The sequence below is a fragment of the Pongo pygmaeus genome, chromosome 17, assembly GCF_028885625.2.
Source record: "Pongo pygmaeus isolate AG05252 chromosome 17, NHGRI_mPonPyg2-v2.0_pri, whole genome shotgun sequence".
Lineage (NCBI taxonomy): Eukaryota > Metazoa > Chordata > Mammalia > Primates > Hominidae > Pongo > Pongo pygmaeus.
In genome coordinates this window covers 85,289,291-85,315,874 of record NC_072390.2, presented here as the reverse complement: position 1 = coordinate 85,315,874, position 26,584 = coordinate 85,289,291, and the positions used below count along the sequence as shown (strand labels likewise).

Sequence of the window (26,584 nt, the reverse complement as noted above, 5' to 3'; positions counted from 1 at the left end):
TTTTGAGGCTTTTTTCTTTTCTGCTTTAAGTCCAATTGACAGCATCTATAAAAGTTATTTATTCTTTTTTTTTTTTTGGTTTGGTTTTTGTTTTTGAGACGGAGTCTCACTCTGTCACCCAGGCTGGAGTGCAGTGGCACTTTCTTGGCTCACTGCAACCTCCACCTCCCAGGTTCAAGTGATTCTCCTTCCTCAGACTCCCAAGTAGCTGGGATTATAGGTGTGAGCCACCACACCCAGCTAATTATTTATTTTTTTTAGTAGAGACGGGATTTCGCCATGTTGGCCAGGCTGATCTTGAACTCCTGACCTCAGGTGATCTGCCCACCTCGGCCTCCCAAAGTGCTGGGAGTACTGGCCTGAGCCACTGCACCTGGCCTGTTTATTCTTTTTTTTTTTTTTTTTTTTACCATTTCTTATTATCTAACATACATTTTCCGTTTAATTAAACACTTCATAAATTTTAATGGGTACTAATATTTTACCAGCAAGATGTTCTATGATTTGCACAAGGATTCCAGAAATTAAGCTTTTAGGTTTCTTTTTTTTCTTTTTTTGGTATTTTGATAAATAACACTATGCTGAATTGCTAGTTACACATGTTTACTCATATTTTGGATTCTTACTTTCCTAATGGCATTGCTAGTTCAAAGGCTGAATGCTTAAACATGTTTTTATTATAAGCATAATTTAAAAATATTATAGTTTCACAAGTTTTATTGTTTTTAACTAAAGAATGGATAAAAAGAGTAGTACACGGAAAAGAGAATTGTGAGAATATATGGCAGGGAAATTATTAAAAAGAAGCACTTTTTGAAAGTGCCTAAGGCCGGTGTCTCTTCTGTGTGTTTGCTAATTACAGTTTCTGAAATTGTGCACTGTTAGTTTAATCAGAACACTTAAATTTTTAAATGATTTTTAAAATGCTATCAGGAAAAAAACATTAATTCTGTAAAGGCTTTTTTTTTTTGAAAACTTTCATATACATTCAGAAAAGTACATAGTTCAGTGCTTTTTCTACTAAGTGAACGTATCTGTCTTTAAAAAGTGACCACCCCCATAACAGAAAATAGAATGTTACCAGCATTCCAAAGGCCCCTTCCCATCTGTTACCTCTCCCTCCTTCTCCAAACCACACTCCTTTCTGACTTCAGTCACTATAGATCAATTGGCCTGTTTTGAATGTTGTTTAAATGAAATTATAAAGTATGTACTCTCTCAACTCCTTTTTGAGGTTCATAACTATTGTTGCCTATAGCATTAATTTGTTAACTTTTATTACAAAATATTCCATTGTATGAAGTCTGTTAAAAGTGATTTTAATATGTGTAAATATTTCTTTAAAATCTTCTCACCAACTGTATTTTTAAATGTGAGGTTATCTCTGAATTTGAATGTTAGTGATAAAAATATCTCAGATCATTCAGACATCAGTGTTTCGTGGTGTACTTATTACAAAAACAAAGGAGTGGCACACTAAATGCAGGTACGGGAGAAATTATGAAAACTAGAAAACTATTCCTTATGCCTCTTTGTTGCCCTTAGTTATTAAACATTTGCAGCTTTGTTTCCTAGAATTCTGTAAAGCATATAGTCCAAACTCTATTTTCTTTTCTTTTTTTTTTTTTTTGAGATGGAGTCTTGCTCTGTCACCAGGCTGGCGTTCAGTGGCGTGATCTCCGCTCACTGCATCCTCCGCCTCCTGGGTTCAAGCCATTCTCCTGCCTCAGCCTCCCGAGTAGCTGGGATTGCAGGTGTCCCCCACCATGCCCGGCTAATTTTTGTATTTTTAGTAGAGATGGGGTTTCACCATGTTAGCCAGGATGGTCTCGATCTCTTGACCTCTTGTTTTGCCTGCCTTGGCCTCCCAATGTGCTGGGATTATAGGCATGAGCCACCGTGCCTGGCCCAAACTCCATTTTCTAAGTATCACTTATATACGCAATGTATTATCAGGTGGTCCAGGAAAACAGGTAAAACACTGCATTTTAAATATAGTATTTTGCTTTAAGGAAAATGACATCACTTGTGTTACTTTTAATTTTTAACTTGTATTCACTAGTCATTATGTTTCTGAAGTCCTTTTCTGTTTTGAAGAGTGACAATTTTTCAAGGCATAAGCATCAAGAATGGAAGAATTCCAATCTCTTAAGACAGGAATTGAATTTAAAATATGGGTGTCTTCCTTAATATTATATAAATGAAAAATTAGTGGTGCTACAATTGCTTGCTATTAAGTATTGCAAATGATCAATCTATCTATGGGTCAAAGTATTGATGGAAAACTTATCCTATCAGTTGCATCATGTAGTTTATTTTTGATTGTATTTTTTCATCTATGTGCTTATTTGGACAGGAACCAAAATAGAAATCAGTAATTTATTTTCCTTAGTGTCAGAATAATGTAAAGTTAATTTTCCATGCTTTTTTTTTTTAAAGGTAGTTATTGTTTTATTGTTTCCGTTTTTAAAAACAAATCAATTATCTAATTTTTGGTAGTTATTTTAAATATATAACTTGGAACTTTATTAAAACAATTTTGATCATTGTGGGAGATTGTAATTAAGGTATTTGTTTTCAGATGATTATATTTGTTTTGATTAATTGACTAAGTACTTTAAAATGAGATCCAAACAAAAATGCTATTTCGTTGCTGTTAAATTTCTTCTTTGGTTTATGTAAATGTAAGGTTATGCTGCCCTCTGTCTGTTGCTAGCCCACTAACAACTGAAGTAGAATTTGCACTCTGAAACTTTTTGCCTTTAAAGTGGTTTTTTTGAGTTGCCACTGACCAAGTAGGTAATTTGGTTGTTGGAAAATAAATATGAATCTATGTAGAGATTTCCTAAGTTTAACAAAATGTCCTCTGAGGCCTGTTTTGAAACTGATATTTGTTGATTTTAAATGATTTTGGAGAATACTCATGTATAGGTTAAAATGATACGTTGGTAATCTTGTGAAAAATATTGTGGTTGAGTAAACTAAATTGGTAAAACAAATGAAGGTAATTTCATTTGGGGAAACATCTGGGAAGTAAGAGCTAAAAGTACTAGCCCTGTTCTGGAAGCAGAAGCACAGAGCATCCTAGGAACTGCTGTTACTCTTTCTTAGCTAGTGATGCTCACCAAGGCTAAGGAAGAATTTGTAACACAAGGTCTTTAGCTTTTCAGGGAGGTATATAAAGAGATCTAATAACCTGGTGAAGCCAGTTGAGTGACTGAGAGCAGTGCTTTTCAAAGGGTAATGTTCAAACAGATCACTTAGAGATATTGTTAATCACATCTTGCATATTCTGATTCATCAGGTAAAGGGTTGGGCCTGAGAGCTGGCATTTCTAACAGACTCAGAATTATGCCATGGCTGCTGAGTGGCTAGGTTTAGAGGAAACATTTATAGCCCCTCCTCCCAATGCACATGAGATGATGTTGCTGATTATTTTTTATCTAATGGGGTGATGGATTTGCACTGAAACATCTTCACTTTTAGTTCTGATGGCATGTGACTAATGCTTATATATGCAGGACAGCTATCTTAGATTAGGGGCGTAAATTGTGATTAGTCCATTGGGCCATGTAAAGATTAGCTAATGATATTAGCATGGGGCTTTGAGTTGTTGAGATAGCAAGAGTTTCAAATACAAGTATGCAGGGTGAAACATTGGAATTCCTTTGTGGTGAAGCGAGAAAAGGAAATTAATATTTATTGAGTGCTATATGCCATATACTCTGCTTAATGCTTGTTTAATTCTCACAGCAGCTGTTATTTTTCTGACTAGAGTCAGAGAGAACTCTCTTAAACTAGAACACAGTGCGTTTAGAGTTAGATCCATTAGGATTTACTCTCTTAGCACAGTGTAAATCGCCTTTGCTAATTTCTCTTTATCTTCCTAACTCTTCAGGAGTGGAACCCCAGGACTGACGGTAGCTGTCATGAAGTACATCCCATTTGTGATTGTTAAATGCCATCTATTTGTTGATGCCTGCCAAATTTATACTTCCAGACCAGACATATAACCTGAACTCTGAACTTACCTATATCCGGTGTCCTTTTTGATGTCTTCACTTGGATGACAATAAATGTCTCCAGCTGAACATGTCCCAAATTTCATTCTCTGTTTCCCCTTCCAAATATGTTCTTCCTATAGTCTTGCCTGTCTCAGTAAATGGCAATTTTGTTGTTCAAGTTGATCGTTGATCAGGCAAAAACCTTAGAGTCAGCCTTGATTCCTTTCTTTTGCTCATATGTAGATCTAATCCCTGAGCAAAATTTGTCATTTCTGCCTTGAATACCTATACGGAATCTGAAATACCTGAGTTAAGCCCACCGTTCTGTCCTGCCTGGATTACTGCAGTAAAGTCCTCTGTCTCTTAGCTTCCACTTTTGCACTTTACCATCAGTTCTCTACAGACCAATTTTGATACTTGTTTAAAATGTTCCAGTGGCTTTCAGCAGAGGACAATTCCTTATGATGACCCAAAGCCTTAACTCATCTGGCCCACCACTCCTTTCTTACTCCATCCCTCAGAACCAGCTACACTGGCTTTCTTGCTACCGAATAATAGTTTTTGTAATTGCTCTTCCCTCTTCTATAAATGCTTTCCCTCAGATAGCCACATGGCTCCTGACCCTTCCAGGGTTCTACTTAAATGTCACCTTATTAGCGAGGCCTTCCTCTACTACTTTGGAGAAAAAGGCCTCTACTACTTTGGAGAAGTAGCATTTCCCTGCCTCCACTCCCCATTACTTCTCTGTTCCTCTTCATCTTTCCTATCCTGTTTTAAAACACTTTTTAGCCACACCTAACATCTTAGGAAGTATATCGATTTACACTCTACTTTCTTCAGTGGGATGTGAGCTTCATGCGGGCAGAGGTTTTATTTTGCTCTCTGCTGGGTTCCCAGGACTGGAGAGGTACCTGGCATATAGTAGAGGAACACAGTAAGGCCCAATTAATATTCGCTGAGTGAGTGAATAATAGGTGAGCAGATAATTGAGTTTCTCTTTTTCCTCCCCCGCCCACAAAAAAAAGCATAGTTCTTCACAGAATAATGACGTTTCTCTTTACTTTCTAATAGCTGCTGTTTTACTAATCTGGAGGTTTGTCATGTCTGTGTAATCTAAAATTTTGATTTCTGTAGTTTCTGATCTTCATTTAACAACTATATTCATTGAAAGGTATTGTTGTTTAGCTGATTAAGCTCTTAGACTTTCAGGTAGTTAATGATTATCCTTGAAATAGGTTATCCATGAAATACATCATGACCAAACCTACTGTTGTAGAGGCAGCATTTCAGCCGTAATAGTGAGCCTTGTCAAGAGATTTTCTCTGAACATCAAATTTTTAGTCCTTTTTTTTCCTTTAATTGATATTTAGAATCCTGTCACAAAACTAGAACCATTTTTTTAAAAACCATAGTTCTTTCAGTTTTAAATCTATTGATGTAAGGTTATAATGTGTATAATATTTCATTTGGGCATATTGATTTTATACTAATTAAGGGGCTATCTTCTGTATTTTAGAACTATTTAAAATATTATATTGAATTTCCACTACCCCTCTAAAAGACAAAACCAAAGAAAAAAATTTGTTTCTGTTCAAATCAATCTATAGCTATACTTGATTTCGTGTTATTAATATGTCATTAATAAGCTCTGTCATGTTCAGCTATGGGATGGGGAAGGGTTCTTGTCTTCAGTTTATCGGGTTATTGTGGAGATTTGTGTACATGTACAGAAAATACTTAGAGAAAAAGGCCTCATGCCTTAGTTCAATAGCAGAGGTATATACAAGGTGCAGGGCTCAGGGAGAGAAGAAGTTGGTTTGGGGAAGAAGAAAGCAGTTAGTATCCTAGGCTTTGAGAAAGAGTTGATATTTGGACTTGAGACATTTTGTATTGAACAAAGACATAGAGGTAGAGGTAGATGATGTGTTGGGAAATGGGATTTTCTTTGGAAAAAGCTTCAGTTTTTTGACAAAGAATTGCTAAAAAGGAAGTTGGATTAGATTAAGACTATAGCCCACTATGTTTCTCTAAAATAAGTTTTTTTTTAAACAAAGTTTTAATTTTTTTGTTTTTTTAATTCATCAAGGCAAGCGAGTTTTTACCAGAGCCTATGTCAACAGCATTATTTCTCCTTTCTTTGGACATGCCTATTTCTTTGGAATATCCAAATATTCATGAAGCTGTTGTGGCCTATTTGGAACAGCTGAGTTCTGAAAACTACAGTATTTATAAACGAACTGCAGAGGCCGCTTATTCAATTGAATGCACCTGTAACTTCCTGTCTGATATTGGGAAAGAGGTAAAAAGCTTTTTTAATATCTCTTTTAAATCCCTTTGACATATTTTGAAAATTTAATCTATACTTTTCAAATTGATGGACATATAATTGAATTGTCACAGGTGGGATACATTATTCCTGAGTGGGTCAATTATAAATAACCTGTTATTTAACAGGTTAAAGTAAGGATATGATTTGTATAGAAGTAAAACAAAGACTTTAATTAATGGTGTATATTCCTAATATCAGTGATTTACAAAAAAGCAGTGGTTATTACAAATGTCTTAATATTTAATAATGAGTACCTCTATGAAGTGACTTACTGATATGAACTGAATGACAGTTGATGTAACCAAAATTATAAGGCCTATTTTAGTGCTTACTTGTAGACATATTTTTGCCTCAATATTTTATAGATAGTTATTACATATATATAAAGCCTGATTTTTGAAATATATTAAGTACAGTCATGAACTACATTGTTTATAATGTATTAGGATGACTTTGTGGCAGTGTTACAGCAATAATTATGTGTCAGTATTTATCCCTTTTAAAAATACTACTAGAATATTAGTATGTTATCAATGAAAGGGTTAATGGGTCTTAGAGACAGACATTAATACAAGAGTTGTTTATTGTTTGAAAATAAGGACATGGATTCTGAAGATCTTGAGGAATTAGGGATAAAATTCTTACTCATTTTGGCGCCTACAGTAGAATCTATCTGAACCTATTTATTTTCTTGAAAAAAATTTTTTTTTTTGACAGCCTCCTCTGTTGCCTAGGCTACAGCCTTGATCTCTTGGGCTCCAGCAATCCATCTGCCTCAGCCTCCCAAGCAACTAGTACTATATGCACATGCTACCACACCTGGCTGATTTTTAAATTGTTTTGTAGAGATGAGGTCTCACTGTGTTGCCCAGGCTGGTCTTGAACTCCTGGCCTCAAGCCGTCCTCCCACCTTGGCCTCCAAAATGCTAGGATTAAAGGTGTTAGCCACCGTGCCTGGCCTTGAACTTGATGTTTATAATTTTTCTTATTTACCACGATAGTTTTTTTTTCCTTTCCTTTTGCCACATGTTAGTACCACTGTCTTCTTGTTTTCTCTGTGATAGAATTTTGAATTGTGTCTTTAAGTTGAAGTATTTCTGTGGCTTGTTTTTTTTTGAGACGGAATCTCACTCTGTCTCCCAGGCTGGAGTGCAGTGGTGTAGTCTTGGCTCACTGCAAGCTCCACCTCCCGCCTTAGTGTCTCAAGTAGCTGGGATTACAGGCTCGTGCCACCATAACCAGCTAATTTTTTGTATTTTTTGTAGAGAAGGGGTTTTGCTATGTTTCCGAGGCTAGTCTTGAACTCCTGACTTCAAGTGATCTGCCCGCCTCGGCCTCCCGACGTGTTGGAATTACAGGCGTGAGCCACTGGGTCTGGCCTCTGTGGCATTTTGCATGGTCAGTTAATCACAGGTGTTCAATGTCCTGTATGTTCCTAGTGGTCAGGCTGCTACAAGAGGCAGGTTTATAATAAAATAAATACATTAGCCCTACTTTTATTAGGGGAGGTAGAGCTACAAAGAAGTAATCAAAGAATCAGGCAACTTGATTGTAACTTTAAGCTTACTCAGAGTTAAATAATAGAAAGCCTCATGTGGCATTTAGCTAGGGAATTTTCCTACATTTCTCCACCCAGGCTGACATTTTTAGGTTGCTTGATGAGAAAGTGGACTTAAACAAATGTAAACAGTCTCATGGTCTCTGAATGGTCTAATTTCTTGAAGCTGCTTAGTTAGCTGTTGAGAATATCATTGCATATGAACTTGACATTTATTGTTCCATTCTGCTTCTTTTTTAGGGAGAGAAGAATCTCTTAGAATTAGTGGAGCTGGCAGACCAAGCCTTGCGTAGCTTTTCCTATCATCAGCATTTCCCCCTAATAAAGGAAATCATCAGCATTTGTTCAAAGATGTAATATTTTCTTTCTTATTGTGATTACATTATTATTGGACACTTAGGGTGTGTGTAAACTTAGAAACAGTGAAAGTGAAACTGACCTTATATCTTTGTTATTTTTTAGTTTAATTGCTTTTATATGTGTCTGACTTTTAAAGGGTATATGTATGGCTGCATTAGGATACTTAACTGCTATATTCAAGATTAAACTTCAAAAATGTCATGCCTACAATCAAAATGAATAATCCTTGGATTTTTATACATTTGTTTTTAGTATCCATCCAGACTATTCACACACGTTGTTTATTTATCTTTAAAGTTTTAATTAATAATTTAAACTGAGAGTTTTGTAACTTTTATTACTTTGTACCTTTTTCTTATGTGGATTTTTAGAAAAGACTGTGTATTGGTTAATTTATTTTGAGGACATAAGCAAATTTCTTTTTAGAACTTAGTGTCTTTATTGCTTTTGGAAAGGATAAATTCTGTGATGTGATAAACATCAACTGAGTAGTAGACATTTTGGGTTTTTAAAAATACTCTTTAAGACAGAACCTCCTCTGCCCTGAAACAAATAAGTGCTTAGGTGACTACTTGCTAATATTGGTTATTTTTAATAAGATCTCAGTTTGAGGAATTCGAGTAGGAAGAAATCCCTTCCAGTATGCTTTGCAGTCTTTTGCTTAGTAACTTACTTGCCTCAGACGTCTTGGTTGTTTTACTTTTTCACCAGCTGGAAATCTGCTCAGGCCAGTCCATTACTACAAGGAGAAAGTCAGAAGGTGCTTCTCCATATGTTGTCTCACCCGTTGCCACAAGTGAAAGCTGAAACTTACCGCTGCTGTCTGGAAATCACGAAGGTGAGGTTTTGTTCTTTGTATGTTTTGTTTTTGAGAACAAATAGTAGACTCTCTTGTTATACCTTCAAACTTAATTTACTTGACCTTTTTTATGAGATATAAGAACTATATCCCATAAAAGTAGATGATAATTACTAGTCAATTCTGGAAAATTTGTACTATTAAATTCTCTTAACTTAGTAAGTCCAGTAATTGAATTGCTTTATTCGAAGTTTTATTAAGAATTACATTTATGTTGTATTAATGATGGAAAAATTATAAGGAAAATTGATTTCCAGGTATTCAAAAGTGATTTCTATGCCCAGGAAACCTTTTAGGTTGTTATGGCCTAGATTTTATGGTTTTAATTCTGTTTTTTTGATGTTATTTTTTATTTTTCTTTTCTTTTGAAACATTTATTTTTCTGTCTTCTTAAATGATAAAATATTTCAGCATAGAATATTAAATATTTCAATGTTGAAAAGAACACTGTACATAGGACAATATTTAAAAGTATATATATTCCTATGTACTCTTGAAAGTGTCCTTTTGTATTTAACACTCTTGTAAGTACTGTTTGGTTATAATAAGTGTTTACATTTTGTCATTTTTACTTCTGATTCATTTTTATTCAAAGAAAAATACTAGTTATAGAGGAAGCTTCTTTGCTTTCTCTTCTCCCACCAGCATAGCCTAGCCACTCTTACACAGCTGGTGTATATTCTTCCCATCCAGTTGGTGTATATTATTTATAAAGCTGTATCTTTAATAAATAATATAAAGAATTTTATATATAGCATGATTAGTATATATAGCAGGATTTGAGATTTGCTTAGTTCATTCACCTTAACTGCTATTAAGTTTGAATATACTTCCTTTTATTTATTGATAAATATTTAGGTTCAGTCTCCTTTTTATTGAAGTAAGTTTTTCAGTATTTTCAGTGACAGTCTGTGACTGTGTGCATATGTTTGAAAATGTCATGATTTCACCTTATTTTGAATAGTAATTTGGCTGCATATAAAATACAGGTTGACTGCTAGTTTTTATTAGCACTTTGCCAGTATTGCTTCATTCTTATTAGGCTTCTGTCATTGTTGAGAAGTCTGATATCAGTTAATTATGATTTCTTTTAATTTTTTTCTCTAGTTTGTTTTAAAATATTTTCCTTTTCTGTGGTGCCCTGCGGTTTCATTAAAATGTGTCTCCACGCATACATGATTTTCTAGTTATCTTGCTTAGGACTTTTTGCTTTGAACACTCAATCTGCCTTCACTTCTGTATAATTCTTGGTCATGCTTATTTTGAATATTGCTTTTCTCTTATCCTTGCTGTTTGCTCCAAGTGGAACTCTTACTAGACCTGTGTTAGACCTTCTTAGTTTACCCTTTGTGTCTTTTAAGCCTTCTTTCATATTTTCCATATCTTTTTAGGTTTTATTTGGGTAGAATTTCTCAGTGGTATCCTTTCAGTACAGTAATTCTTTCCTCAGCTTTGTCTAATTTACTTTTTTTTGATGGTGATATATATATAACATAAAATTTATTTTAGGCCAGGTGGGGTGGCTCATGCCTGTAATCCCAGCATTTGGGAAGGCCAAGGCAGGAGGATCACTGGAGCCCAGGAGTTTGAGACCAGCCTGGGCAACATAGGGAAATCCTGTCTCTACAAGAAAAAAAAAAAAAAAAAATAGTTGGGCATGGTGGCATGTGCCTGTAGTCCCAACTACTTGGGAGGCTGAGGCAGGAGGATCGCTTGAGCCTGGGAGGTCAAGGTACAGAGAGCTGTGATCGTGCCACTGCACTCTAGCCTAGGCAACAGGGTGAGACTTCATTTCTGACAAAAAAAAAAAAAAAAGAAAAAAATTTTACCATTTTAACTATGTTTTCAGTGTACAATTCAGTGGCATAAATACATTCGTATTGTTGTACCATCATCACCATTACCCATCTCCCAAATTGAAACTTTATAGTCATTAAACAATAACTCCACATTCTCCCCTTCTCCCAGCCCCTGACAGCCACCTTTCTACTTTCTGTCTCTATGAATTTGAGGTCCCTAGGTAACTCATATAAGTAGAATCATACAGTGTTTGTCTTTTTGTTACTGGGTTATTTCACTTAATATAATGTTCTCAAGGCTCATCCATGTTGTAACATGTATCAACATTTCATTCCTTTTTAAGACGTAATAATAATCTATTATCTGTATATATGAACACCCCAATTCTGAAAATCCAAAATTTAAAAGGCTCCACAATCTGACACTTTTCGAGTGCCGAAATGACACTTAAAGGAAATGCATGTTGGAGCATTTCCGGTTTTGAATTTTCAGATTAGGGATGCTCAACTGGAAAGTATAATGCAAATATTAAGAAATCCAAATGATTTCAAAATCTGAAACACTTCTGGTCCCAAGCATTTCAGATAAGGGACACTCATCCTATACTACATTTTGTTTATTCATCCGTTGATAGGCATTTGGGTTGTTTCCATCTTTTTGCAATTGTTTATATACCCAGAAGTGGAATTGGTAGATCACATGGTAATTCTGTGTTTAATTTTTGAGGAATTGCCATACTGTTTTCCAGTGACTGTACTATTTTATGTTCCCACTGGCAGTGCCAAGGATTCCAGTTTCTCTTCATCCTTGGCAATACTTATTTTCTGGATTTTCTTTTTTTGAGATGGAGTCTCGCTGTGTCACCAGGCTGGAGTGCAGTGGCACGATCTTGGCTCACTGCAACCTCTGCCTCCCGGGTTCAAGTGATTCTCCTGCCTCAGCCTCCCGAGTAGCGGGGACTACAGGCGTGCACCACCATGCCCAACTAATTTTTGTATTTTTAGCAGAGATGGGGTTTCACCATGTTGGCCAGGATGGTCTCAATCTCTTGACCTCATGATCCACCCGCCTTGGCCTCCCAAAGTGCTGGGATTACAAACGTGAGCCACAATGCTTGGCCTTGTTTTTTTTTTTTTTTTTTTTTAATAATAGTAACCATCCTAATGGGTGCAAAGTCATTTCCCATCATAGTATTTTTTTAAATTTATCAAGTTTTGATTATCACTTACACTATTTTTCGTGTCTATACCTTTTCTTTGGTTCTTTAATTGACTTGTTCTTTTTTCATGTAATCTTTCATTAGTTTCTGTTTTTTTTTTTTTTTTTCAACTTTTATTTTAGGGTTGAGGGTGCGTGTGCAGGTTTGTTGCATGGGTGAATTGTGTGCTGCTGGGGTTTGGTGTACAAATGATTTTGTCAGCCAGGTAGTGAGCATAGTACCCAATAGTTAGTTTTTTGATCCTCACCCTCTGATATGGTTTGTCTTTGTGTCCCCACCCAAATCTCATCTTGAATTGTAATTCTGTAATCCCCACGTGTCGTGGGAGGGACCCAGTGGGAGGAGGTAATTGGAATCATGGAAGCAGTTTCCCCCATCCTGTTCTTCTAACAGTGAGTGAGTTCTCATGAGATCTGATGGTTTTATAAGCATCTGGCATTGCCTCTGCTGGCATTCTGTCTGTCGCCTGCTGCCCTGTGAAGAGGTGCCTTCCGCCATGATTATTTCCTGAGGCTTTGTCAGCCATGCAGAACTGTGAGTCAATTAAACTTCTTTCCTTATGTATTACCCAGTCTCGGGTATGTCCTTATAGCAGTGTGAGAATAGGCTAATACATTCTCTTCCCACCTTCCCTTGTGAAGTAGACCCCAGTGTCTATTGTTCCCATCTTTGTATCCATGTGTATATGCAGTGTTCAGTTCCCACTTCTAAGTGAGAATGTGCTGTATTTGGTTTTCCTGTGTTAATTCACTTAGGATAATGGCCTCTGGTTGCATCCATGTTGCTGCAAAAGACATTATTTTATTCTTTTTTAATGGCTGAGTAGTTTTCCATGATGTATATGTATCATAGTTTCTTTATCCAATCCACTGTTCATGGGCATCTAGGTTGATCCCATGTCTTTGCTATTGTGAATAGTGCCGCCGTGAACATCTGGGTTCATGTGTCTTTGTGGTAGAACGATTTATATTTTTTTGGGTCTATACCCAGTAAGGGATTGCTAGGTCAAATGGTAGTTCTGTTTTAAGTTCTTTGAGACATCTCCAAACTGTTTTCCACAGTGACTGAATTAATTTAAATTCCCACAAGCAGTGTATAGGGCTTATAGTATTGTGTTGCCTTTTCTCTCCAACCTTGCCAACACCTGTTATTCTTTTACTTTTTAATAATAGCCATTCTGACTGGTGTGGGATGATATCGCATTGTGGTTTTGATTTGGACTTTTCTAATGATTAGTGATATTGAGCATTCTTTCATATGCTTGTTGACCATATGTATGTCTTCTTTTGAGAAGTGTCTGTTTATGTCCTTTGCCCATTTGTAATGGGGTTATTTGTTTTTTACTTGTTGATTTAAGTGCCTTATAGATTCTGGATATTAGACCTTTGTCACATGCATAGTTTGTAAATATTTTCTCCCATTCTGTAGGCTTTTTACTTAGTTGATATTTTTACTTAGTTGATAGTTTCTTTTACTGTGCAGAAACTTTTTAGTTTCATTAGGTCCCACTTACCTATTTCTGTTTTTGTTGCAATTGCTTTTTTTGGAGACTTCATCATGAAATATTTTCCAAGGCCTGTGTCCAGAATGGTATTTCCTAGGTATTTTTCTAGGGTTTTTATAGTTTTAAGTCTTACATTTAAGTCGAATCCATTTCGAGTTGATTTTTATATATGGTGAAAGGAAGGGGGTGCAGTTTCAATCTTTTGAATACACCTAACCAGTTATTCCAGCACTGTTTACTGAGTAGGGAGTTATTTCCCCATTGTTTGTTATTGTTGTCTTTTCAAAGATCAGATGGTTGTAGGTGTGTGGCTATATTTTTGTGTTCTTTAACCTGTTCTAGTGGCCTGTGTATCTGTTTTTGTACCAGTACCATGCTGTTTTGGTTACTGTTGCCCTATAGTATAGTTTGAAGTCAGGCAGTCTGATGCCTCCAGCTTTGTTCTTTTTGCTTAAGTTTGCTTTGGCTATTCGGTCTCTTTTTTTTGGTTCCATATGAATTTTAGAATTTTTTTTCTAATTCTGTGAAGAATGACATTGGTAGTTTGATGAGAATAGTGTTGAATCTGTAAATTGCTTTGGGAAGTATGGCCATTTTAACAATATTGATTCTTCCTATTCATGAGCACAGAATGTTTTTCCATTTATTTGTGTCATCTCTGTTATCTTTCTGCAGTGTTTTACAATTCTCATTGTGATTTGGCTCTGAGCTTGGATGTTATTGGAGTATAGAAATGCTACTGATTTTTGTACATTGATTTTGTATCTTGGAACTTCACTGAAGTCATTTATCAGTTCTAAGAACCTTTGGGCAGAGAATATGGGTTTTTTTTTTTTTTTTCAGGTGTAGAATCATCTGTGAAGAGAGAGAATTTGACTTCCTCTTCCTATTTGGATGCCTTTTATTTTTCTTGCCTGATTGATCTGGCTAGGCCTTCCAATAGCATATTGAATAGAAGTGGTGAGAGTTGGCATCTTTGTCTTGTTCTGGTTCTCAAGGGGACTGTTTCTAGCTTTTGCTTGTTCAGTATGATACTGGCTGTGGCTTTGTCATGGATAACTCTTATTATTTTGAGGCTTCAGTGCCTAGTTTGATGACGGTTTTTAACACGAAGGAATGTTGAATTTTATCAAAAGCCTTTTCTCTTTTGTCTGTTGAGATGATCATGTGGTTTTTTTTTTGGTTCTGTTTATGTGATGAATCACATTTATTGATTTGCATATGTTGAATAAACCTTGCATCCAGAGGATAAGGCATACTTGATTGTGGTGGATTAGCTTTTTGCTGTCCTGCTGGTTTCAGTATACCAATATTTTGTTGAGAATTTTTACATTTATGTCCATCAGGGATATTGACCTCAAGTTTTCTTTTTTTGTTGTGTCTCTGCTAGGGTTTGGTATCAGGATGATGCTGGCTTCATAGAATGAGTTAGAGAGGAGTCACTCCTCCTTCATTTTTTGGAATAATTTCAGTAGGATTGGTACCACTTCTTTTTATATTTGGTAGAATTTGGCTGTGAGTTTGTCTGGCTCAGTGTTTTTTTCTGGTTGGTAGGCTTTTTTTATTTTTTAATGACTGATTCAACTTTGGAGGAACACATTACTGTTCTGTTCATGGTTTTAATTTCTTTCTGGTCCAATCTTGGGAGTTTGTATATTTCCAGAAATTTATCCATTTATTCTAGGCTTTCTGTTTGGTATGCATAGAGTTTTTCTTAATGGTCTCTGAGGGTCTTTCTGTGGGGTCAGTGATAATGTCACTTTTGTAATTTCTGATTGTGTTTATTTGGATTGTCTCTTTTTTTCTTTATTAATCTAGCTAGTGATATATCAATCTTATTTATTCTTTTGGAGAATCAAAATTTGGTTTTGTTGATCTTTTGTGTGAATTTTTGTGTCTCAGTTTCATTCAATTCAGCCCTGACTTTGGTTCTTCTGCTAGCTTTCAGGTTGGTTTGCTCTTGCTTTTCTAGTTCCTCTAAGTGTGGTGTCAGGTTGTTAGTTTGCAATCTTTCTAACTTCTTCATATAGGCATTTAGTGCTATATAGTTTCCTCTTAACACTGCCTTAGCTGTATTCTAAAGATTCTGATATGTTGTGTTTCTGTTTTTGTTAGTTTCAAAGAATTTTATGATTTCTGCCTTAATTTCATTCTTTACTCAAAAGTCATTCAGGTGCAGGTTTAAGTTCCCTGTAATTGTATCATTTTTGAGAGATCTTCTTGGTAATGATTTCTATTTTTATTGTACTGTGGCCTGAGAGTGTGGTTGGTATGATTTCAGTTTTCTTGAATTTGTTGAGAATTGCTTTGCAGCTGAACATGTGGTTGATCTTAGAGTGTGTGCTGTGTGCAGATGAGAAGAATGTGTTTTCCTTTTGTTGAGTGGAGTACTCTGTAGAGTCTCCTAGGTCCATTTGCTCAGGTGTCAAGTTTAGGTCCAAACTATCTTTGTTAGTTTGCTGCCTCAGTGATTTGTCTAACACTGTCAGTGGGGTGTTGAAGTCTCCCACTATTATTTTGTGGTTATCTAAAACTCTGTAGGTCTCTAAGAACTTGTTTTATGACTGGGTGCTCTAATGTTGGGTGCATATATATTTAGGATAGTTTAATCTTCTGTTGAATTGAACCCTTTATCATTATGTAATGCCTTTCTTTATCCTTTTGATCATTGTTGGTTTAAAGTCTGTTTTGTCTGAAATAAGAATAGCAACCCCTGCTCTTTTTTTGTTTTGATTGCTTGATAGATCTTTATCTCCATTCTATTACTTTGAGCCTGTGGGTGTCATTGCATGTGAATTGGGTCTCTTGACAGCATATAGTTGGGTCTTGGTTCTTTATCCAGCTTGCCACTCTGTGCTTTTTAAGCGAGGTGTTTAGCCTGTTTATGTTCAAGGTCAGTACTGATATGTGAGGATTTGATTCTGTCGCCATGTTGCTAGCTGGTTGTTATGTAGACTTGATTGTATACTTGCATCATAGTGTCAGTGGGAGATGTATTTTAGTGTGTTTTTGTGGAGGCAGGTAATGGTCTTTTTGCTTCCTTTTTTAGCACTCCATTGAGGACCCCTTGTAAGTCAGGTCTCACGGTAATGAATTCCCTTAGTGTTTGCTTCTCTGAAAATAATTTTGTTTTTCCTTTGCTTATGAAGCTTAGCTTGGCTGGATATGAAATACTTGGTTTGAATTTCTTTAAGCATGCTGATTATAGGTCCCCAATCTCTTCTGGCTTGTAAGATTTCTGCTGAAAGGTCTGCTGTTAGCCTGATGGAGTTCTTTTTATATGTGACCTGCTCTTTCTTTCTAGCTTCCTTTTAAGATTTTTTCTTTCCTGTTGACCTTGGAGAATGATGACTATGTGTCTTGGGGGTGGTCATCTTGAATAGTATCTCACTGGGGTTCTCTGAGTTTCCTGAATTTGTTTATTGACCTGCCTAGTGAGGTTGGAGAAATTTTCGTGGAAAATATCCACAAATATGCTTTCCAAGTTGCTTGCTTTCTCTCCTTCTCTTTCTGGAATGCTGATGGGTGGTAGGTTCGTTTTGTTTACATAGTCCCATATTTCTTGAAGTTTTTTTTTATTTTTAAATTCTTTTTTCTTTATTTCTGTTTGCCTATGATTATTCAAAGGAGTAGTCTTTGAGCTCTGAGATTTTTTTCCTCAGTTATGTTATTAATGCTTCCAATTGCATTATGAAATTCCTGTCATGAAATTTTTGTTTCCAGAAGTTCAGTTTTGTTCTTACTTAAAATGTTTGTGTCAGATCCGATCACGGATCAAACCACCATTTTACTGGTTTCCATGGGTGGGGCTTCAGCCTTCTATATCATTTCGAGCTTCCTTGCCTTCCAGCTTCTGAATTCTGTCATTTTAGCCATTTCAGTTTGGTTAAGAACGTTTGCTGGGGAGCTAGTGTGGTTATTTGAAAGTAAGAAGACATTCTGGCTTTTAGAATTGCCAGAATTCTTATACTGTTTTTTTTCTTATCTGTGTGGGCTGATGTTCCTTTAATCTTTGAAGTTGCTGTACTTTGGATGGGGCCTTTTGCTTTTACATTATTTGATGCCCTGAGGATTTTACTGTGGTATAAGTTGGGATTAGTCAATTGGCTTGGTTTCTGTGTGCTTTCAGGGCCAGAGCTCAGCTCAGCATCCCTGGGCTGTGTGCTCTAACCCTGGGGGTACACTGAACAGGCCAGTGGCTTTGATTTCTGGTCCCTTGAGGTCAAGCACCTGCTGCACTGGAGGAACCGAGATGTTCCCAGTCTGCTGGCAACAACTTTCCGATGGTGACTGCCCGAAAAAGTGCTCTGAGGGGGCGTGGGGCAGTGCTTTGGGAGAGTGCACTTGTGGTGGGGGTGACCATGGGCGAGTGCACACTGGCAGGGGAGGCTGCAGGCAAGTGCACACCAGTAGGGATTGGCTGTGGGTGGGTGTATGCCTGCAAAAGCGCTCTGACAGGAAGGCAGAGGCTGTTGGCAAAAGACCTATGGTGGTGGCTGTTGGTGAGCATTTCGGCAGGGCAGCTGAGGCTGTGTTGCAAGCTAGTGAGGCAGACAGGACCCTTTGAGAGGCTGGCAGACAGGGTGGCATTCAGATCAGGTTGGCCCAGTCTTGTGGGAAAGATAGCCCTGCTCTTTCTACTTCTGGCAGCCAACTAAGGCTAAAGCCACCTAGAGGAGTATGTCAAGCTTTGGGTGATGGGCACCTATCGGGGAACCTGCCCCAATAGTCATGTAGGTTCTTTTCTGTTTTCCCTAAGTGTCAGCCAGGTTGGGAAATAAAAGGACAGAGTACAAAAGAGGGAAATTTTAAAGCTGGGCGTCCAGGGGAGACATCACGTTGGTGGGTTCTGTGATGCCCCACAAGCCGCAAAACCAGCAAGTTTTTATTAGGGACTTTCAAAAGGGTAGGGAGTGTAGGAATAGGGTGTGGGTCACAAAGATCATGTACTTAACAGGGTAATAGAATATCACAAGGCAAATGGAGGCAGGGCGAGATCACAGGACCACAGGACCAGGGCAAAATTAAAATTGCTAATGAAGTTTTGGGCACCATTGTCATTGATAACATCTTATCAGTAGACAGGGTTTGAGAGCAACCAGTCTGACCAAAATTTATTAGGCAGGAATTTCCTCTTCCTAATAAGCCTGGGAGCGCTATGGAAGACTGGGGCTTATTTCATCCCTACAGTCTGGACCATAGAAGACAGCCACACCCAAGGGGGCCATTTTAGAGACCTACCCTCAGGGGCACATTCTCTTTCTCAGGGATGTTCCTTGCTGAGAAAAAGAATTTAGCAATATTTCTCCCATTTGCTTTTGAAAGAAGAGAAATATGGCTCTGTTCCGCCCAGCTCACCAGTGGTCAGAGTTTGAGGTTATCTCTCTTATTCCCTGAACATTGCTGTTATTCTGTTCTTTTTTCAAGGAGCCCAGATTTCATATTGTTCAAACACACATGCTCTACAATTTGTGCAGTTAACGCAATTATCACAGGGTCCTGAGGCGACATACATCCTCCTTGGGTTATGAGATGACAGGATTAAGAAATTAAAGTAAAGACAGGCATAGGAAATCACAAGGGTATTGACTGGGGAAGTGATAAGTGTCCATGAAATCTTCACAATTTATGTTTAGAGATTGCAGTAAAGACAGGCATAAGAAATTATAAAAGTATTAATTTGGGGAACTAATAAATGTCCATGAAATCTTCACAATCCACGTTCTTCTGCCATGGCTTCAGCGGGTCCCTCCGTTCGGGGTCCCTGACTTCCTGCAACAGGCACCTATGGCTATGTCCCAGTGCAGCCATTACTGCGCCAGACCCTCTGGGCTCTGTGCAGACTGGGATTCTGTCTCTGGCAACTCATTGGGAAGTTCTCCCTTGCAACTCAAAGGTCTGTGCAGGTCATGGGGTCTCCCATAGTTAGGATCCTAGAGGATCGTTGCAAGAGTGGGCTGCTCCATGCCTATTGCACTCACCACTTCCCTAAGAGCTGCTCAAGGCCAGGAACAAGTCCTCTAGTTTCTTCTTTTGTGATGTTGTGAATTTTAAACATATTTATTTTATAATCTTGTTTAGATTATTGTATTAGAATCCTCCCACTTGTTATGGCTATTGAATCTTCCTTATGTTGTTTATTGTAGCAGATACTGTTATTTTGATTTTCAGGTCTTCTTTGGCAGGGTAGCTTTTTCTTGTGATCTCGTATTCTTTAGATAGTTGTTGTATATTTGTTTCTGCCTTGCCTTTAGGGATTTGACAGTGGTGATGCACCTTGGAAGGGGTTTGTAATGAAGTTATATTTTCATTTGTATATGTTGAAATAAGAGAAAGAATCAGAGGAGGAAACATTGAAGATAGTGGGTAGCAAGTAGCTAATTAAAAGAAGCTAGTGCCTTTGAAAGTTGAAGGCGGTGGGACCTTAAACATGATGGCTAATTGGGGTTAGGTGGGCTTAGATATAACAGGAAGTTGCAGGAGCCTCCTTCTATTGAGTCTGTATTTTCTTTGAGATTGAAGGTGAGATGTTGAGTGTGTGAAATGACTAATATGAGTAGATATTTGATAATATCAAATAGTAGCATTTTTGGGCTGCATAAAGAGCTTAGTCAGTTGTGTCTTTAATCTTAATAGGGAGACTATTCTACTTTGCCTGTTTATCTTTGGCTAGCTGGTGTGGTTTCTGGGAATGTGAACATTGAGATCGATCAAGGGTAGGGTTATTTCATTGCTGTTGGGGAGGAGGGAACGCCTGTGGTGCAAGTGAGCTGAGTAGTTGAAATGACAGACTGTAGAACCAAAGGCTGTAAAGACTACAGGGAAGAAAGTAGAAGGGTTTATGGACTGGAGGTCAAAGGAGGACCATATTTCAAGTTGAGTAAGAAGATTAGAAACCTACATTTATGATTTTAGAGGTAGAACAAGTGAAAAGAGAAGGGTTCCTCAGTTATATAGGGCAGGTGAGTATCATTGAGATAAATAGGTCAAGAAACTAAGATCCCTGTATTTGGGATAGTTATTATACCCCGAGATTTAAAATGATGGAATACGATTTGATATCTTTCTTGAGGCAGATTTTAAATAATTATTGGAAGTAAAAATTTTTGCAGATAGGAAAATATTTGGTGTAAATTGAGTTATTGATGTATATGATCATTTTGTTATATGATGAATTTCAAGTAGGAATAATCTGGATGTTAATTTTTTAGAGGAGTTCTAAAAAATTAACATCCAGATAATTTTTCCTATCATAGAATGATAGGAAAAAAGGAATGTCAGAAACAAATATGTATGTGTCAGTTTCAAATTTGTTTTTTAAAAAAATGCACTGAATTTTAGTAATTTTGAAAATTCTAAATTTTAATATACTATAGTTTTTATAACCAAGTGTCATACATTTTGTTGCAAAATTTAAACTGAAAGAATATTTTTGTTAAATCTCACCTTATTATCCTAGTTGTAAAAGGAGAGAAAATAAAAGAATGTGAACTTTCATTTAGTGTTTTATTTTCTTGTTAACTATTTGGAAATTTATATTAGTTGACACTGTTGTTGCAAAATATTGTGATTTTTCTTTTGTCACAAAAGATAATCATCTATATAGTGCAATGTGGTTTTAAAAAATTGATATGTATTTATTATCAGGGAGTTATAATAATCCAAGTCAAAAGCTCCAAATGATGAGATTTCTTGTAGTTAGCCCCTGTGTCATAAAGATATAGTATCTTGGTTTGGATATAAGGATTTGTAAAGGCATTTCACTTTAATTGGCTATGTCTGTCAGATGATATTATTCCAGTGTCTTCTGGTAAATCTCCAAGGCATTGCTGCAGCTTTACCTACCTAAATGTAGGAGCATGCTAGTAATGTGGAGGTTAATTTTCCTGAAGAGGCAAGTTAGCTTTTTATTGTAAGACTTAACTTTGAGGAAGGTATGGTAAAGAGGTAAAATAGCTTTTAAATTTAGGGATGATTAGATGGCCACCACTTCCATGTTACCTACATCTAACACTCATTTAGCAATATTTACTGGACACTTTACTATATGCTAGACTGTAGTGATGTAAAGTACAGAAAAGAGCCTTATCAGAGAGCTTACCTTCTGATAGGGGACAGAGAGAGAAGTATATAATAATTAAAAAAAATTCTTTAAATACATAAAAAGTATGTGTGTGTGTGTGTGTATATATGTATATATAGTTTATAACACTATATGTATAGAATATGTATATATATAGTTTACAACACTGCATATACATTCTATGTATATAGTGTTTTAAAGAAAACAGTGTTGTAAAGACAATGAAAGGATAAAGGACTAGAGAATGACTAGTAATGTGGACTAAATTTATGTAGGCTGGCTAGGGAGGGAAGGAGAATTTCTAGCCAGAGGAAACAAAAAGCCTCTGCTTTTCAGGTGATAATGTACTTTGCGTGTTTCACGAACAAAAAGAAGGGCAGTATAATGAGATAATAGAAAAATGGTACCAGATTGGGTCTGAAAAGTAGACAGGGGGACAAACATTATAAAGCTATGAATTGTATTCTAAGCACAGTGAGATGCTATGAGTGATTTTCGCTTGATCTGATGATCTTTCTGAAAAGATCACTCTCCCGTCGTGGGGAATGGATTGTAGGGGGTCAGGATGGAGGCAAGAAGACCAGTTTCATTGTAGTAGCCCTGATGAGATGTGGTGTGTAGTGGAGATGAAGAGGAGGAAATGAATTTAGGAGGTATTATGGACGTGGAGCTAATTGGTCTTGCTGATAATGAGAGTAGGAGATAGAGAGTGATCAAGGATGAATTTTAAGGTTTTAGATTTAGCAGTTGGATTGATGTCCCAAATATGGGATTGTGGATTGGGTAGAATTCTGTTTTGAACCTAAGTTTGACATGCCTTTTTATATCAAGTGCATATGTTAAGTAGACTGTTAAATATAATAATGCTAATGCTAATAATTTCATTGATAATAATGATAGCAGCTAACATTTATTGAGCATTTACTCTATGTATCAAGTACTTTTATAAGTATATTATCTCATTGAATCCTCCTAACAGCTCTGTGAGCTAGGTACTACCTCTTTCTGAAAACGGAGATACTTTGAATTTGTCCAAGATCATTCAACTAGAAGTGGTGAAACTGGGCTTTGAACCCTGATAGGCTCACTCCAAAGCCCATATTCTTAAGCATTGCACCACACTACCTTTGGAGTGTGGAGCCCAGATTAGGTATAAAATTTTCAGTCATCGGCTTAGAGATGATATTAAAGCCACAAGCCTTGATAGGATCAACTACTGAGAGACTAGGGAAGAGAAGGCCGCCTAGGATCTAACCAGTTAGAAGTTGGGAACAGAGGGAGCCAGAAGTGGAGACAGAGATTAGAAGGAAGAGTCAGATGAGAACGGAGATGAACACGTTGGATTTGGCATCACTGAGGTTGTTGGTGTCCTCTACAAGAAGCTCCTGTGGAATGGTAGGAACCTAAGTTCTGCTGATATGCATTGAAGAGGGCCTGGCAAATGAGGAAGTACTGACTGAGGACAGCGAACTCTTGTGAGGGCTTGTGGTGGGAAGGAGAGCTGAAAAATGAATTGTTATCAAGAGGGGAAAGCCAGGGCCAGAGACAGATTAGAATATGTCATATGGTGATTAGAATAATCATGTGAAGAAAAATAAAGGTGCTGGAGAAAAATAAGACAATTTTAGGAAGTGAATCTTGGTTTCAGAAGGGGATAGTCACAGTTTAGATGGTAGGTAAGTATCTTAAGGAGGTAGGTGACAGCTGTTGTTTAGGGCTGAGGCTTTAGATCTTTGAAAAGCTTGTAATACGAACGAAGTTGCTGTCTGTGGCATGAAGTTAACAGTTGAAAGAAAAATAATGTCTGCAAATACATATGTGAGTGTATGTGTGTAACTTTTTGACCTTTGAATTGTTGGTAATAGGAAGTAGAAATTTGCAGAATGAAAAAAAGTAGTATTCATGTAACTCATTATTTATTGTATTTTTACCTTCTATATTGTATTTAAATTCCATTAATATTTCAAGTAGCTTTTTTTCCCTTCTCACCTTAAATAGCTGCTAACAAAATACTATTCTCTATCACATATTGAGAAAAAAATTCCTGATAGTTACTGTAAGTGTTGGTTCAAAGTAATTGTATTTTAGGTACATAGCTGTATTGATGATAACTTTATATAATCATATATATATCACATATATAGAATATAAATATGTAGCATGTAAAACTATATATAATAGGTATATTATGTATAAAATATGTATTCTTTATATTCTATATATATAGAATATAAATATATATAGTATATAAAGTTATGTCTCCCATAACTTGAAGTCCCTGAAGTCTTTTCATGTTGAATTTTTCTTTCCCAACCTTTGTAAGTAAAATGCAAATACCTTAGGATAAGTTTCTTACTGTGTTTATGTCCTTTGTGTCTGTCATGATGAATAACTTTAAGAGATTATGGTTGTCTCAGCCGTTTGTTTACTTAATTTATCATGATTCTGCTTGTTGGCAGAAAGTAATATAATATGTATCTCCTACAAACTAAGAAACTGTTAGACAGGAGAATCTTTTTCATTCTCTCTTGTTAAAAAAAGTTTCAATGAAGTAAAAACTAAAATAGAAATGGGATTATAAGCAGAAGAAAGACGGATCTTTTGGAAAAATCGGTGTTGCTAATTTAAAAATACTTTTTAATATTATTTTACAGGAATGTTTAGGTGTCCATAATGTCACTAAACCTGTGTCTTCACTTTGCAATGGAATTCATTTTCTACTTCATCCGAAAGTTCTGTATGAAATCTCTGTATTCGGCATTCAGGAGCCCAAAAGTGAGGTATAACGTTAAACATGAGTGAAAATATTACAGTAATTTAGATACTTAGCTAAATCAAGGTGATATTCTAATATAGTTTAGGTAGCATGGTGAGAAACTAAAAAGAAACCTGTCTTTGGTGCATTGGTTCAGTTGAAGTGTTATTTAAATAAAAATAAATGTTACATAAAATGTGGGAATAAAAATACAGGACACACTTGATTTCAAAAAATTCAGATCAGTTTACTTACATTTTTCATCTAAGATGTAGAGAACTATACAGTACAGGTAATAAGCAGATTATTTCAGTTAGGGAAATTTTTACTCAAGGGACAAATGTACATTAAAGGTAAAAAATTAGGAATATTAAGGAAGAAAAACAGAACAGAATGTAAGATGATGCTGTGGAAATACGAACATTTGAAAGAAAGAGATGTTAATTATAGCATCTTTCCACATGCTATAAAATGTTCCAGGTGTGTCAGGTGACCTAGCGGGACATCTCATTTGACTGGTTTATCGGGTCTGTGTTGTTGAGCAGGTGAACACTGCTGCCAAGGCCATTCTGTTATACCTGCTTCAGGGACGATTGATGATGACAGCACTGACCTGGAACAAGTTTATTGAATCTCTCTGTCCTGTCATCCCAATACTACAGGTATTCTGTGAAATTCACTTTTTATGGTACCATTTATCTTTGGCTGGGTGTGATTGATTTAAATACATGCAAACAGCTAAACTGTCAAGTTGTGAGAGAAATGAAGAGAAGCTGTGAAGGTGCTGGGGATAAGTGAACAGGAAGTGGGTGGCTGTCTTGTTTCTGGCAGAAAGTTAAACCAGGATAGCTAATTTGTCTGTATATATTTTATATATCTGGGTGGGAGGTTAAAAAGTGAGGTGCATTCACAGCATTGACTGTGAAAAATAGAACTCAATCTTATATAAAGGCTTTTAGGCAGAGCTAACAGTGCTTTTTAAGGAGACCTTACATAACTAACTTGCCTCATGAGTTCCATCCATGCATATGTATGATTAGAGTGATACCTTAATTAACATGCTCCTAGAAGCAGCTTTTTTTCTTTTTTTTTTTAAAGCAATCCTTCTGGACATTAAAGGAGTCAGGTTCCTGTCTCTTTTGGATGAAAAGGTGGAGTTCAGAAATGCCATCATAAGCACAGTCCTCTTTTAGAGGAGAGAGCCCGGGCCTTGTGCCTTGAGACTCACAGGGTCCTATTCCATGCGTGTAGCATTTAGAGCACTCCATCTTCTTAGGGTGGGGATTGGCTGAGGATCTGCGAGGTGCTTCACCGAGGGGAGGTGCCACTATTAGAATCTTAGAAAATAGAAAAATCAGCAAGTGTCAAGAAGGTTGGCATGTTTTCCTGAAGTTCTCCTGTATGTATGTGTATTTTCTTTTAAATACAGTTTTATTTAGGCTCCTTAGCTCATAGAGGTTATTTTAAAAAATAACGATTTTATTCAACTGAATTGAAAGACATTTATGAGTTGCTGATAGGACAATACAATTCTTATTTTCAAGTTGAAAAATTATGTATACAATTAGACAATAATTTCTCTTTAAAAACAAATCTATTAGGGCTATGCCGACACAGAAGATCCTTTGGGTAACTGCATTCTCCTTCTAAGCAAAGCAAGTTCTGACACAGAAGAGATTCTTCCGTGTACTACCCGATTAAAGTCCATGCTGCGACTTTTGCTAGTGAAAAAGCCATCGTGAGTACAACATAATCTTGTGAACATCAAAGATTAATGGAAACATGCTAAGAAAGTATAGTAACTATATATAATTTGAAACAAAACTAAAGAATTTTTAAGGAGGGGGTTACTCCATTACTAAAGGAAACTAATGCGTGAAACTAAGCAGATACAAGGTCTTTTATGTGCTTGCTGACGTTTCATCCACTTTACAGCCAAGTTATTCCTTGCCAGATCAGCCTGTGTTATAGGACTGCTACTAAGTGCTGCCCAGTAGTGCCCTAGGCAAGTTGGAGAGCCATGGAGATAAATAGATGGTAAAAATTATAGTGCATTCCTATCTTCTCTTTAGAAATTGTTAGCCTCCCAGGGTGATCCTTTTGTAAACATCTG

The 26,584-nt window shown here is 36.5% G+C and overlaps 1 protein-coding gene across 4 annotated transcripts in view; it reads left to right on the top strand.

Annotated features, from left to right (window-relative positions):
* RTTN (rotatin) overlaps positions 1–26,584 on the top strand; it is a 204,872-nt gene that overhangs the window by 30,567 nt on the left and 147,721 nt on the right. For all 4 annotated transcript variants that reach the window (XR_010124196.1, XM_054460788.2, XM_063653821.1 and 1 more), the window contains 6 exons: positions 6,091–6,303; positions 8,132–8,244; positions 8,963–9,089; positions 24,371–24,496; positions 25,017–25,133; positions 26,073–26,209. Coding sequence is in view for 3 of the 4 variants with exons in the window: in XM_054460788.2 (XP_054316763.1) it covers positions 6,091–6,303; positions 8,132–8,244; positions 8,963–9,089; positions 24,371–24,496; positions 25,017–25,133; positions 26,073–26,209 (833 nt within the window). In the remaining variant the exon portion in view is untranslated. The remainder of the gene's footprint in view (positions 1–6,090; positions 6,304–8,131; positions 8,245–8,962; positions 9,090–24,370; positions 24,497–25,016; positions 25,134–26,072; positions 26,210–26,584) is intronic.